Source organism: Mauremys reevesii, linkage group 19, assembly GCF_016161935.1.
Source record: "Mauremys reevesii isolate NIE-2019 linkage group 19, ASM1616193v1, whole genome shotgun sequence".
Lineage (NCBI taxonomy): Eukaryota > Metazoa > Chordata > Testudines > Geoemydidae > Mauremys > Mauremys reevesii.
The window spans coordinates 16,682,468-16,698,117 of record NC_052641.1 but is presented as its reverse complement, the minus strand read 5'-3'; the positions used below and the strand labels follow the sequence as shown (position 1 = coordinate 16,698,117).

The 15,650-nt window shown below is 43.6% G+C and overlaps 1 protein-coding gene across 1 annotated transcript in view; it reads right to left on the bottom strand.

Annotated features, from left to right (window-relative positions):
- Positions 1 to 4,680: 4,680 nt before the first annotated feature.
- Positions 4,681 to 15,650, bottom strand: part of CFAP77 (cilia and flagella associated protein 77) — a 94,237-nt gene continuing 83,267 nt past the window's right edge. The window contains exon 6 of the mRNA XM_039506723.1: positions 4,681 to 4,958. Within this exon, the coding sequence (XP_039362657.1) occupies positions 4,836 to 4,958 (123 nt within the window). The 3' untranslated portion in view covers positions 4,681 to 4,835. The remainder of the gene's footprint in view (positions 4,959 to 15,650) is intronic.

The window sequence follows — 15,650 nt, the reverse complement described above, 5'->3', positions numbered from 1 at the left end:
ACTGCGTCAAAAGCCTTACTAAAATCAAGCTATAACACTTTTATGGCTTCCTCCCTATCAGAAATATGGCCAGTAATTTTTTCAAAGAGGAAATTAGGTTGGTTTGGCATGATTTGTTCTTGACAAATCCATGCTGGCTTTTCCTTATAACCCTATTATCCTCCAGGCGCTTAGAACCTGTCTCAAACCTGAGCAAAGGGCCCCATTCTAGGGGAGAGGAAGTCAAGTAGTTCAGTTTCCATGGCCCATTTGCTCATTGGTCTTTCTGTTAATAATGTCAGGAGGTCAATATTGCATTCCTTGCACACACCAGATGCTCACTGATTGCATCAGGAGTTTTGTCTGCATATAACGTGTGAGGTTGGGTCTCCAGTGTCAAATGTGCAGGTTTCTTTTGTGATGTACACAGTTGTCCAGGAGCAAGTGGAACGAGCCCCATCAACTCCTTTCACAGCATGCCACCATGCAGCCAGCAGCAACTTTGGGGCGCTACTCGTCTGGGATGGTGCTGGACTACTGCTCAAGAAATGAAAGGCTGTGTGTTCTATTACCAAGCCCCAGGCACTACGGCCCTCAAAGGTATTTTGGTACCTAGCTCACATGGAGTTACCTTTGAGGATCTGGGCCTAAATCCTTTAGTTAATGAGTGCCTTATTATAGCTTTTAGAGCCTGATCCTGTGAGGTGCTGCGTGTCCTCCAACTCCCATTGACTGAAGCAGGAATTGGGGGCACCCAACACCTTTGCAGGATCTGGTCCTTATGATAGGCTTGTTGTCCAGTGATTTTTATACAACACAAGCATAGCTGCTGTTAAAACCCATGTTCCTGAGGCATTTCTGTTCATAAAACACCAGAAGTGTGTACACAACCACAAAACCCCACCGAGTTTGAACCGTGCCTCCTGCAGTGTCCTTATATACTTATGCCACACACCCAGGGCCACCGCTAGGAGTTGTGATGTCTTGTGACAAACTGACAAACATCCACTCCTTCCTCCGAAGCAAGCGCCTCCTTATCTGTTAGAACCACATCCTCAGAGGCACAGGGCATCTAAAACTCCCATGGGTGTTGTAAGAGTTCATCCGTTCTGAGGATTTAGCTCTTAATGCCCTGTAGGTGACTGGCTGTCCTGTTTACGTGGGAGAACCAGCCCTCATGCTCCCGAGCGTGTGTGAGCTGGCAAAGAGAGCCCCTAAATCAGGGCAGGGGCTGTGAACTGTAAACGATCTCAGTCAGTTAGGGTGGATGCATGCAGATATTTAAGGCAAGGAGATTTCAGGTCAGTCTGGGTACAGTTATAAATGGAAGCGATACCTTTTTTTTGTTTTTTGTTTTTGTTTTTTAAATTAGCACCTATTTCTTGTATAACTCTTGCCACAAAAAGTCTTTAAACCACACCTGGACTTATTAAGAGGCTAACCTATAAAAATATCCCCGTAGACTCTATTATGCTAAATTCATAGTTATATGATGACATGTAAACTCTGCATTGACTGCAGGGGCAGATAGTTCCAGCAGCCGAGGGAATGCAGCAGGGTTGATGTGCTGTACTCAGGATATTCTAATAACTCAATGAAGATCTTATTAGCTGGTAGGAAGGCCTGCAGAGCACCGATAGAAGGGAAGAGAGGGAGAGGGGGTTCCGGGAAGATGATAACATGGGAAAGGGGAATCAGAGTTAACCTGCAGCTTTGTGCTTTGCAGAAATCATTAACTAGGAGGTGTTCACAAAGAGGGCCCAGCTGTGGGGAACCTGCAAGAGCATCAACATCTTAGAGTTACCAGTGGGTGTCACTGCAGGACAAGCAGCATCCTGTAAAGAAGGGCTGGGGGAAGAAAGTGGATCTGAAAAACAGGAGGCAGACCTGGAAATACCATATGAATAGGTGGGACACCTGCATATTCTGTTACCCCCCCTATTTGTGCAGTGCCAAGGTTCCCTTTGCAACAAATTAACAGATAAACAAAACAGCTTTTAGAACTAGCTGACACAGCACTTTGCATCATGATGTACAGATGAGTGGACCCTAATTTTCTTCTTCTTAGTGAATTTGGTGCTAGGTGGGCGGCAGCAGCAGCGTAGGCGTCTCCTGCCAATGTGCCACAACTTGCAGTGTGAACGGAGTTCAGGCTCCATGGCCCGTTCAGTCCTTGGCCTCTCTGCAGCAACTGCCAAGAAAGGCCAGAGAGTGGGAATTGGTTCAAATTGAAGTGATGTGGACGTGTGTCCAGTAGGACCTGGAGTGAGGTGCACCAACTTCCTTTGGAGCAGGCCACCAGACTGCAGCAACTTTTTGCCCTTGGCTTCAACCTGGCAATCTAGAGGTAAAGTGCTCCACAGTCCATTACCCAACCCCTGAGCCAGCCAGGCCCCTTTAACACTCTTTTATTTGACTCCACCATTACTTCTTCTTACCCTCATATTCTGTGTTTGGCATCTGATACCCACTACTGTAACAAGCTCAGTATTCCAGCTGGTAGGGTCCCATAGTATAGTATAATATAGTACAGTAGGGAGAGGTAGCTAAACCCCTTTATTTTCACAATTTCATATGGCACAGCCTTGCCAGGTGTGGAGATTGCCTAAACCCTATTAACTTCTAGAGGAGTTGAGGGCTCTCAGCATGTGGGATCAGACCCCTGGAGCTTAGTTCTAATCTCCTTTTCACCACACTGACTTTCTGTGAGCCCACAGCACTCAAAAAGCATTCGTTAGGGCCATAGAAAGTTTTTTTAGCCCTGCTCTAATGAAGCCCTTCTGGGGAGAGAGATGTTATTACCATGGTCCTTTCCCCTTTCACCCAGCCTTCCAAGGAGCTGACAGGTCACTTTACATGGCCAGGGAAGTTGTTTTCCTGTTGCTGAATGGCAGGTTGTGTATGAACTTAATCATAGTGTATAGATGAGAGCCTGTTGCTAGGGTTTATTAGATGCATAGTTGCTTGGCTCCAGGATTCAGGTTATAAGCCAAGTCACTTCTTAGTTAAACAAGACATTTAAGGCCCAGCCTTAAAGGTCTCTTGATACACCCAACTTCTCTCAGCACATCACATCTTACTATTAGTCAGACAGTCACTTCAAATCTGCTCTATTAAGAGACCCACACTAGACAGAGAGAAATATATAGAGCAACTAGCCTTTTATCTCTCTCTCCAGGCTTAGCTGGGCTCAGGTGTGCTCAGGGTGGAGCTGTGAGGCAGACACTCCCTTATATAAATGGGTAGTTAAGCAGCAGCTGCCCCTAAGGGCAGGCCCACTTAGAAATCTCAGCCACAACACACCAGGCCTAGCTCGCCCCAGGGAGCTGCCAGCGTAATGGAGTCATCCCTCCAAGGTAAGAAAAGTGCTTGTTTATTCCCAGTGTCCAGATCAAAAATGCTCGCTATTCATGCAGGACTCTGTCCCATTACGCATAGGTTCAAGAGGTCAGGCTGGAAAGCCTGATATTCTTAGGTGGAAGTCCTGTGCTGGGCACCAGTTCTGAAACCATCCGTTTGAGCTCTTGGCTGGCTTCATGCCCACCCAGTTCTCTATTAGAATTGTACATGGGGCTCCGTGCTGTGAGGCTAAAACACTTGCATGATTGTGAGGTGCTAAGGAACTACAATGATAGGACCTAGCTTGATAGGGCCACTCAGTGAGAAAAGACTGATGCAAACAGATGTTTAAAACATTGTATTTAAATATATCTGGTACAAGGTGAGACATGTTAATAGAGCTGAGAAGCAGAAAACACAGGAGTGATTCATTATGCAGGGAACAGTTTTTCAGAAGAGCAACTGAAGTGATCAGACCCCTTATTGAGAGGCACTTCCTTAAGGTGATACATCCCACTGGGAGTGGCCTTTTTTTTAACTTGCCAGTGTTATTGCTGCTCTTCAGGGGCAGGTCTGGGTCTTCATATGTGTTTGCACAGTGTCTAGCACAATGGGGCATCCAAGTGCGTTACTGTAATGTGTATAGGAAATAATACTAATAGCCATGACTCCTACTGAGGTTGGGTGAGCTTGTAAATTCATTTGGCAGCCCTGTGGAAAACGGACAGGCCTGATTGCTACAAAGAGCCAAGAGTCAATCAAGTACAAATGTCGTCATTGTCTGGCTCCACGTAAAGAGTTACTTTGCACTGAGGCCCCAATTCAGCAAAGTAGTTAAGCACGTACTTAAGTCCTATTGAAGTTAAATACACCATTAAGTGCTGTTCTGAGGTGGGGCCTACCGGAGGATTTATTTATCAATTGGAAAATATTGGAAAAATTATATCAATGATAAGATATAAATCAGGGAACATTACTCCTGTCTAATGTACTATGAAGGAAAGAAGAGCTATCTTCAGTGTAGTCATGCTATGTAATCAAGCTGGTAAGGGTGGCTTTGTGCTACCATTTTGAATCCAAGGGAGAAATGCACTGTGGCATTATTAACCTGACCACAGTAATGGATTTTTTTTCCTGTTTGCCAAAAGCTGTGAATGGGCGACAGGGGATCAATCACTTGATGATTCCCTGTTCTGTTCATTGCCCCTGGCACTAGCCTCTGACAGAAGACAGGCTACTGGGCTAGATGGACCTTTGATCTGACCCAGTAGGGCCGTTCTTACGTTCTTATTTGATATGATAAGATTGGTTAAAATGCTTGTGTATGCTCCTAGTGAAGAAATGTATATGGAAGCCAGAAACTGGTAAATGTTCTGATTTATTCAGTTACATCAACATGAATGTAGCCTTTCTAAACTTGAAAAAATAATTGTACACTAGAATAAAAATCTATCTTATATTGCTAACATAGTATTCTAACATGTTACATTGTTCAATAATTGACTTCTGTGGAGCTTTCAGGCGGCTGTATATATGCCCTGGGCAAGGGGACCACATCTCACAGGTATTTCTGAGTGGTAGACACTGAACGCCTTTTTATGAGCGTCACGGTCTGGAAAGGTACTGAGATGAGGACCAACCTACAATGAAAGAAGCAGATATATGATTGGTTACAGCGAGCAGAAATTCAAAAAGAAGAAACTTGTAATATGAACTGGAAACAGATTACAGTTTAGCTCATCGGCTTCAGTCTTTTTCAGAACATGATTCCACACTCTAAAGAAAGTTGCATTTGAAGAAGTTGGTTTTTTTACCCATGAAAGCTTATGCCCAAATAAATCTGTTAGCCTTTAAGGTGCCACCGGACTCCTCATTCTTTTTACTCTAAAGAGAGTCAATTAACAATTTTAAAATTAAGACTAACTCTCTGGTTGGCTGATGAGTATTTAATCACGGAGATAATCTTGTTAACATTCCAGAAACAAGTCCTATAACCTCATTACAACAAATCACTCATTTAAGCTGACATTTTCAAATGTCCCTGGCTAAAGGTTGGCCCCTACGTAAGTGGGCTCATGGTCAGAGGTGTGGCATGCATTCCACTCCTCACACTGAAGACAAGAGGAAATACTGTTGTTATGGTAGCACCTAGAAGATCCAGTCAGGATCAGAGCCTCCTTGTGCTAGGTGCTGTACAAACATACTTAAGAGACAGCTGTTGCCATGAAGAGGTTACAGCCTAAATAGGCAAGAAGACATAGCGTGGGGGAAAGGGATGGAACATATAAGAAGAGTGATCAGGGTGATAGCTGGCAGATGACATATTAGTTCCCATAAATTTTTGAGAGTCGTGGTGGTGTGTGTACATGTACATACACAGCAAATATATACAATGTCTATGCATGTATGTGGGTGTATGAGATCGTAAATCCTTCTGGGCAGAGACTAAGGCAGACAAAGGGTGAGTTTAGATTATCAGCAACTCTGAAAATAAGGCATTTAAGTGCTTTCTTATGGATTTAAGTGCCTAAGTGTAGACACTCCAATTTGAAAAATTTGGCTATAATAAGTGTCTCAGCATCACAGTTGTAACACAATAAATCTCTCTATGAGAAGAAAATGTGTCTGAGAGAAGAGATATCCAAGAAGCTAATGTGTTTTCTCTTAAAATATTTGATCATTTTTTCAGTTTCTTTCAAGAGCCAGAACTTGGAATTCTCAAACGTGTTTATTGTTGGGCTAACTCTACTCCTTTTGAAAACCATGAGAGTTTTACCACTGACTGGAATTGAAGTAGAATTGAACCAGGGCTGTGTGCTTTTTGAAAATTCCACTCAAATACTTTAGGGACAAAGACATCACTTGAATATACTTATTTCACATGCAATGGTATTAATTTTCCATTAGACTGTGAGAAACTGGACGGAAGTGCTACATTTTGCAACAATTCTAGTTTATATATAAATACTTGCTGTATTTCTCTACCATCGCACTTCAAGTCCAGAAGCTCAGACTCCTGACTTGACTTCCTCCACTCGAGCTCTTCATTCTCTAGCTGAAGTCATGATATAGTTTGTGACGTTGGCATTGCATGCTGTGAGAATGACTACCACTAGCAGAACACAGAAGCAGGGGAATGCGTAAGGGGTGGGGGGGAAATCCCTCTTTTCATGCAGGGTCCTTTGTTCATAAATATAAAGATGACAGAAGAGAAATAAAGTGTTATTTAAACAGATTTGTTCCTAGGTTTGTAAAGATCTCCTACAAGTGAACAGCAGTACTCTGGTGTCCTGTGTATAAACTACAATAGAAGTGGATGCATTCTATTAGCATTACCCAGGGTAAATGCTGATTATGGTTGAATGCGAATAGTCCTAGATTTGAAATTCCTACATTAACTTCCTGGCACAGGCTGACACCCGAAACTTGGAGGGCTACTTTTCACAGGGGTAATAGTTCAAGCGTGGCAGCTTCCAGAGCATCTGAACGTGTTGCAGTTAGGTGGACCTGGAACTAACCCTCCTGACCGATAACACATCAACTCCTGGTTGTGTTTGAGGCCCTAATGAGAGAGGCTGGCTCACCTGGGAACTTTGCACTGAGATTGCACCCTAACACCACCCAAATGTAGGAACAATGAGAACAGTGAGAGCCCTCCACAAACTTACGAACAGCCTAAAGCATCTGACCTCAGCATGAATAAGTGGGGAAGCACCAGGTGTAAGTTAAAGCAAAATTTGCCCCTAAAAATGAGAAGTCCTCTGATAACAAGGGTCGTTTGAGAAGTATGGATTAGTCCCAGGACAGTAATTATAGTCAAGACTGGGATGGCTTTATGTCAGAGGTCATGATATGACAGAGGTTGGTACAAGAAGTCAATGCTAAACTGGTGAATCCTAATCTCTGGCTGTTCCACTTCTAATTCTCATTTTAAATGATGGACCAAATAACATTTTCTCTAGAGAACTCTGATAATCTAAACTATTATTCTGATGGTGTTTGAAATGTAATACCGAAGTCTCACATCTGATACACAAATTGAAGCAAGTCATGTGAGCGGGTGCTAATGTACAAAGTGCTTTTTTAAATGTCATATGTTGTAGGGTTTTATACTTGTAATTACTTTCAACTCAGCTCATTAAAAGCAACTTTTAACTGAAACCATATTTTAATGTCAGATCACACCAAGAATCTATACAAGCCTTTTGCAGCTGGATTGTATCTAACATCTGACCTCACAGCCAAGAATTACAGGGGAAAACCCTTATTATGAAAAATCAGAGATGCATATTTGTGGGTTACTTCCACATACATTTCTCAATTACACAAAGTCCTTTTAGTTGAGAAGGGAGAAAAATATAAAGAATCACCTACTGAGCATTAGCATTGTTGTGCAAAAGTCACTGCAAGTAAAGGCCGATCTATCTTTTTAATGGAGGGTGGATAAATAGTATGAAAGACAATAAACACTGATTGAGGGCCTGATCCTCAGCTGGTGAAAATTGGCAGAGCTCCACTGGTGTCAATGGAGTGACTCTGAGGATCTGCCCCGAGACTTTTATTTTGCTCCAAGTATATAGGAACTAAATTTGTTTGTTTACTAGAAATCTACATTTATATTACCACTTTAGCCCTTTGAATGTATAAAGTGATTAGTAGTATTTATTAATGAACAGGGCTGCATGGGAGAGTGGCAGAATATTTGATTGACATAACTGGATTACATTATTTGATATGATTTGCTTTTGAGAATGAACCTGTTAAGGGATGCTAGGTGGGGAATGAATGGGGTCAGAGCTTTTCTTGCCTCCGTGAAAGGACCTGCATCCAGTTGCAAAGAAATGTAGTTTTACCTGTTCCTTTTGTAAGCTCCATCCCCAATTACACATGTATGGGGAAGTAGCATCCATTCCCTGTATGACTCTTCATTTTAACAGCAAGGATGCCCCCAGACTCCCCCTTGTTTCCTCATCACCCACTTGATTTAATCCCTTTAGCAGGTGACAAAACCCTTTTTTAAGCTTCCATTACAGGAAAACAACCTTTACTCCCTTTCCAAAGCATCGCTCATTTACAGGATCCTAACAAAGGCAGGCCCTTTTAAGTTTTCTTAAAAAAAAAATCTACACAAAATAACACTGTCATATTTATAGATTTCTTTCCAGTGGAAAATAACACAATATGGGAGACAAGTACCCACGTGCACTCTCACCTATATACACAATCTCCCCATGCAGAAAACACAGACACACACACACACACACACACACACACACATATATGGATGCAAATGATTTCCGTGAAGCCATCACTTGTGAAGCTTGACAGAAAATAATGAGAAACACTAAATCTTTTATAAGGTCAACACTCAAGCAGCTGTCAAACAAGAAAAGAATTTAGCGAAAGAGCCGCAAAAACTTCCATCGCCTCATTAAACCCAACAGGGCCCGGGCCTGGCGTGGTGAGGAGACGCCGGGGCGCCTCCGTTTTGTGTCAGTAATTTGCGGCGGAGGAGGAGTGAAGACGAAACAGCCAGCGCCGAAGGGGCCTAGGGGGAGGCTGGGGAATCGTTAGCACGCCAGGAGCGGCCTCGGTTCCTAATTGGAAGCATTGGGCATTATCAACGGAGGATTTGCCTCAGCTCCCTGACAGCTATCTGGGCCTGGAATGATAGCCCACTTGTCAGTGTAAAAGACCATTAAAAACAAACCATTTTGATTTAATTGGAGGCGGTGCGCTGGGGGCCCAGGTGAGGAGCCTCATCAGCCGATGCTGGCTGCTGATGCCTTTTTCCCCCTGTATTGATGGTTTCCCCCCCCTCCCCGCCCCAGCACCTCCCTTTCAAAAACTGTCTGGGAAAGAGAGAGAGGTACTGAAAGATCCTTCACAGTCACATTGAGAGCTGCTTTCAGTAGGGTTGTCAACAAATGCCATGACAAGTTACAGAGCAGGAGATATTTTTAAAGCAGATGTTGTTCTGTCCACAGCTGAACCAGACTCTGAGGGTTTTGCATCTGGATTATTAGGGTTATAAAAATACTGTGGCTATTACTGTAGGTAGAGTGGTTAGCAAGTTAAATAAATGGAGGGTTATTTGCCTCCTCACATTCCACATTTTCTTTTCTAATTAAAAGGAAAATAAAGAGATTAAAAGACACAATGGCGTGTGTGTGGGGGGGGTATAATTCTTATTTTGGTTCAAAAACATGAAGCTATTCAAAAGTGACTAGTGATTTTTCTGTTTGTCTTGAGACACTTTAAAGGGGGCTGATTGGCAGAATGCAGGTGCTTGGCACTTTCTGAAAATTAGGGCCCTTTAAGATGTCTTAAGTTGAGCACCGACCGTCACTTGGCCTTGGGAGGGCATAGGGCAGTGGTTTTCAACCTTTTTTCATTTGTGGACCCCTACACATTTTCAAATGGAGGCGTGGACCCCTTTGGATATCTTAGACACAGTCTGCGGACCCCAGAGGTCTGTGGACCAAAGATCGAAAACCACTCCTCTAAAGGAAGTCACCCATTTGGAACTTCATCCAGCTCACCTTGACAAATGATCCTACTGGATTCAGATAACTTTTACGTTGGCTGTCAGAGCATCCTGGGGAGTTAGCATGCATGAGGTCCTGGGCTTAACTGAGAGCCTATTCTCTAGACCAACAAACCTGTTGGTAAATGTGTCCTGTGTTGAAGGTAGAAAGGGACCCATGGTATGAAATGTCAGGTGATTTTAAAAAGCATTTGCATGTGCTTAGTTCATAGTGAAAGTAGTGATGGAGGTACCCTGCAGTGCATGCCGAGGACATGATTTGTATTACATTTGCAAAAAGATGTTGAAAGCAAACTGGTCTGAGTCCATTTGTTCATGGATAAGTGTCCCCAGCACGAGAAACACCAGCAGAACAGGCACCAGCTGCCAACCCTTGTTGGTAGCCAATGAAGGGGACGAGTCTTTGAATGAACATGGATACTGAGCTTACCCTCTCAGCCCTGGAGGTGTTAGTATGGGGAAGATTACACACTGCCTGTCCTCTACCTTATCCTATGGACACTTTGAGGCCTTCAGTCTCCAGGGCTGTCAATCTGGGATCTTCCAGCACTAAAATCACTCAATTTATTTTAACAAAATGTGGAGGAAAAACAATTTAAAACATAGACTTTTTCCCCCCCCCATCAAAAACAAGAGCTAGTCTGAGCTGCAAAGTTCAGTGTGTATGTCTGGAGCTCAGATTTTTGGCCTGGTTCATTGAACGTACAGTGGAAGTGGACCAGGTGCAAATCAACTTCCAAATGGTTCTGAGGTATTTGGGTTTAGGTTTCGGATTGGGCCTCTCTGATCAGACGGTAACTCCTTTTAACAGAGAACTTCGGGACCCGATCCGGCTTTCCCTTACATCAGTGTCAATCAGGAGAAGTAGAAAGAGTTGGAAGAGCAGTGGAGAAGGAAAAGCACCGAGGGCCATCAGTGCACTGGGAAGGAAGGATAAACTGAGGATTGTTGAAGGGGGCTTAGAGATGCAAAGGGAGAAATTACTAATTACACTGTAGACATGGAAAGGGATACTGGTGAAAATAGGATTACTGAGGTTATTAAATATATGGGAAGGGGAGTACCAGGGGCTCTGATCAGAGCTGAGTGAGGTATCGGCCACCATTATGCAAAAGTGTTAGCGGAAACCAAAGTGATTTTAGTGCTGGTGCCAACACTGGAGACTGAAGTCCTCAGTTTAGCCATAAAACAAGGATTGCACAGGCAGTAGTAAGAATCCCTCATGTTGCCCCAACCCAGATCTGGAAGGATCACCTCTAAGGGTAAAATGGTAGTTCCATTTTCCATAGACCCATTCAATCTTTGGTGCCTCTGCTGAGATTATCTGCCTTAGGTTTTTATATAGCGTCTATCACCGTGGCATCTAAATTGCCTACAAGGTGCCAATTAAAGGCCATAGTGGTATTTGATGCAGAGCTCTGTCCACTAGGAACTGGACTGAGACCCACCAATTCATTTCATGTAGTCCGCAGAACAACCCTCAGATGATATTGACTCTTGGTCAGTCAATATTCTGACCTGAGCTAGATTTCAACTGGCAACTTAGCATGGAAAGCTCTCTTGGCCATGACTCTATTCTCTAAGCATGATCTAGCTCTCCCGGATGTGTGAAGTTTTTTGCTGTCCTCCTCAAACTTTTGAAGATAAATGCCATATCTAAACAGCTAGCCCAGTGTGTATTACATGTATCCAACACTGGTTATTTAAGCACAGGCTAAGGCTTTTCTGACAAGACAATTGCAGGATTATATGAGCTGTGCTTGTCAGTTCAGTTCCTTAGACAGAAACAGAGGTGCAGAATAAAAAAAACAAACTCTACTCCTTTTTTTTATTAAACCTCAACTGTTAATTTTTGCGAAGGATCAGGCTGAGAGCAGATATCAGATCCCTGGTGAGAATCAAATTCTGGAGCCCAGAATTTTGCTGCAAAATTTATACAGTGGGGATTCCTTAATTACTTTCACTGGAAATTTACCTGACAGTGCTTTCTCAGGTAATGCAAGGCATATTCAAGGAGAGCTGCTCATCCGTTGACAGTGTCTTTGATTTTGTGCTAGGTTGCAAATTAAGTCTTTTGCCAAGGTATCCTAACACTTGCTTGTCAATTGCTTATCGCTTATTCATATCGTGTATTGAGCGCAGCTTATTTTATCTGTTTGGGAAAGCAGTGCATGTTGACAAATGTTTTGTCCAAAGTTGTTGTGGGATTTCTCTTTTTTTCTTTTTCTTTTGTGCCCAAGTAAACAAGAATATTTTCCCTGGAAAGCGAGCCTGCATTCCTATGTGAGTTTAAACTTCTAATGAGTAAAGAGACACTAATGCGTGTCAATGACAGTGTGTAGGTATATTTATTCTGACAGGGGCCTGTTCTTCTCTTTTATATCAGTGCAATCTGGAGTAACTCCACTCAAGTTGACAGCCATTCTGGATTTATACTAGTACAACTGAGACTAGGAGCTAGTCCAGACTGTCCAATTTTGGCTTACTGACATGCTAGCTTATTATTATTAAACATTTATGTTTGAGTCGAGCCAAAAGGTCCCAATCAGGTCTGGCGCTCACTGTGTTTGGTGCTGTACAAATGCTATATTTCAACAGCAGCTTCCTGCCAGAATCAGAATTGCCACCTAGGACTAAATTCTGGTTAAACCAACCAGGCAAATGGTGACCTTTAAACAGATAAAGGGTCAGATACACCCTTGATTGAGATATGAGGTCAGAAGCCAAGCTGGCCCAGTGCATTGCAGAGAGCTAGTCATCTTTGGAGTTGTCACTGATTAGATTGCTGTGGGTCAAAATTTACTCCTTTCATAGGGTTTGGTTTTAGTTGCAAAAGAAATTCAAAATGAAACACAAAACTCAAAGCCAAATCCTTCTCCCCGGTTCTGGCTGCTCCAGGGTTCCTCCCCCAGGACTGCTCAGCCTGCATCCTGGATTCTTCTTCTAGAAAGCCACTTCCTCATATCCAGTGCATATCAGGAAAACACAATTCTTTCCAGCAGGATCCTTGCCTGTTAACAAGGTGAGGTTTTAGGCAACCACTGTCAGATTATGCCAGCATGATTAATCAACTCACATGGTAATATTCAAGGAGGTGAGTCCAATTTATTTAAATCTCCAAAATTACCTTAACCTCTTTTCTTCTTCTGAAGCTCAAGATTTTCATGACCTCTTCCTTTTCAAACTATTCCATATAGCAGCAAGATATTAAAACAATAAAAAAGGCTTTGTGAGCAGCCCCTACAGCATAAATGCAGAGATGTCATTGTGTGCTTCTAACGTGGGAGCACAAGGTTCCTTTGTATATGGGGGACACACAAGAACTGTGTGCTTCTGTTTGCTTTGACTTGCAGTTAGTTAGCACTGCAAAGGGTGGACTGGTGCCAAACTTCTTTAAAGCTTGGGAATGTTTGGATCTGGGATTTTGGTTTGGGCCCCACATTTCCTTCTTATAAATTGAATTACCCGGCTGTTGCATGGCATGTCGGCACAAAGGGCATTGCTGGAATCCTGACCTTCAGGCCCACAAGGAAAAACATCCCTTATAAAATAATCTGAATTTGGTTGATTTAAAGGCAAAACAAATTTATGGCCAAATTCTGGGTGGTCATGGGCATATATGTGCTGGCCAGTGAAACAGCTCACGTCACCCGGCGCCTCTGATAAGGTTACAGAAGAACTCAATCTGCACATCTTGTACAATCAGCATTGCAGCGGAGCATAACAGATGCTACCAATGAGTAAGGGAGGTGGTCTGCGTATTTATGCACGTGACCCTTCTGAGAGGTTGGCCACTGTTTACAATCCCCTGTGTATTTAGTCCCATGTCTAGAAGGGACAGATTGTCTAAAGAGGGCAAGGTGCATTTCTCTGGGCCGTACCTAGCTGGAATTCCCCTGCATTTGTAGCGTATGTATGTAGTTGTGTCTACTAATCACACACCGGTTTGTTTTTCCCTGCACTCCCTAGAATGTGGTCCCTCAAGGCTAAGCTCTATCAAGGAGAAATAAAATGGGTCAAAGAGAAATTCTTGGACACATGAGAGCGACATTAGCAAAATCGGAACCCAGGAACCGAACAGAAACTGAAACAAATCAATTGAAAAGTGTCCTTTCCCTTCTTTGGGTGGGTGGGTAAAGGCTTCCTGTTGGGATAAACAAGGGGTTAAGCCTAGAGCAATTGCCTGTTGTGTCTTGTAAAAATACCACAGATCAGCAACTTTCACTAATGAACTGCACCTTGGTGTGTCACTGGCTCCCCACTACCCTGCTATATCAGCGAGCTGGGCAGCGACTGCCGCGCTGGGGGGCCCAGGAGACAGGAATCAGGGTTAGTCTTCCACAAAGAGCTGTTAAGTAAGAACAAACTGTACAGTGCATGAAAGCTTGTAAATCAAATGGTTAGCTTAATAGCATGTGCCATTATTCTAAAGCAGTGGGGCTGAAACCTAAATCCACATGAAAATATAGTCAATTTGTCTATACTTTAGTGACTGAATGACTATGTAATGTCACAGAACCGTGGAGCTGTGGAGAATGGACAGAGGCAATTAGTGGAAAAGAGCAAAGCTCCTTCATTTTCTCCTCCTCCCTCCCTCCCACCAGCACTAGTTTGAGGTCAGGTGAAAGTCCTAGGTGGATTCAGTGTTGACTCCAGTTTAAGGGCTGCTGAAGATCTGTGTGCCCAATTTCTGCAGCTCCCTGCAAGTGACCAGGGCAAAATGTGTAAGAAATTTTCCTCTCATTTTCAAAGGCTTAAAAGAAGAATGTCATTACCATAGGGCTTATCCTTCCATTACAAGGATGTGGCGCTACAGGGCACTCAGCCCGCTCATTTCTCGTGGAAATCAATGAGACGTCAGGTCCGATGTTTGTAAAGCACCTGGAAGATGACGTGCAATGACAAAGTCTGATCATTAAGGGAGAGGACGCTTCACACCACTTGCTCTCCCACTGCCGCTATTGAATATCCTTCTCTTCCCTGTTCCAGCGTTGCCGCAGGAATAATTTCCACCTCCTAACAGTGCTGAGGCCTGATTAATGCTTGTCACGCTCTATGTGAGAGCTAAGTATTAATACAATATCGGTGTCCATTCAGGGTGCCTTCCAGAGGAGGGTCTCAAAACATTTTACAAACATCAGTTTGAACCTTACAACCCTTCCACCCTCCCTCCTCCCCTCATTGAGATGAGAAAGCGTTATTGTCCCCATTTTACAGATGGGGAAACTGAAGCATAGAATTTGCCCAAGTGTCTCAGCAAGGCTGTGGCAGACCTGGAGTGGAACCAGGATCTCCTGCCTTCCAGTCTTGTATCATAGCAACCCTTCTCCTGAATCCCAAATTACCATCCACAGTTAAATAACACAAGACAGTATATTAAGTGCCATGTGTGTTATGGGGCACATTAGACCAAAACATTATGCTCCAAGGCCGAGAACCATTTGCTGCACTGCCATCACCCTCTCTCCTTGCCATTCCCTGGGCTAGTGTGGTTGAGAAGAATATGCCTTACCCGTACGCTCTAGACAGCTGCCATAAACTGGCTTTAAATGCTCCGCCTTCCTTGGGGGAAATGTAGCAGTGGCCAGGAGGTGTAGGGGGTTCTTTTGAGTTTCCCCTGGGTAATGCAGAACACCGCCCAAAACAGAGGGTGGAGCTGGAGAGCCATTATAGTTAAAATCCAGCTGTGGGCTGTCTGATTCGTGGAGCTCCTCATCTCTGTTGGAGCACCTCCCTGCTCAGCTGGACCTTAGGAACCATGCAGGGCTGGCTTCTGCTCCAGAGG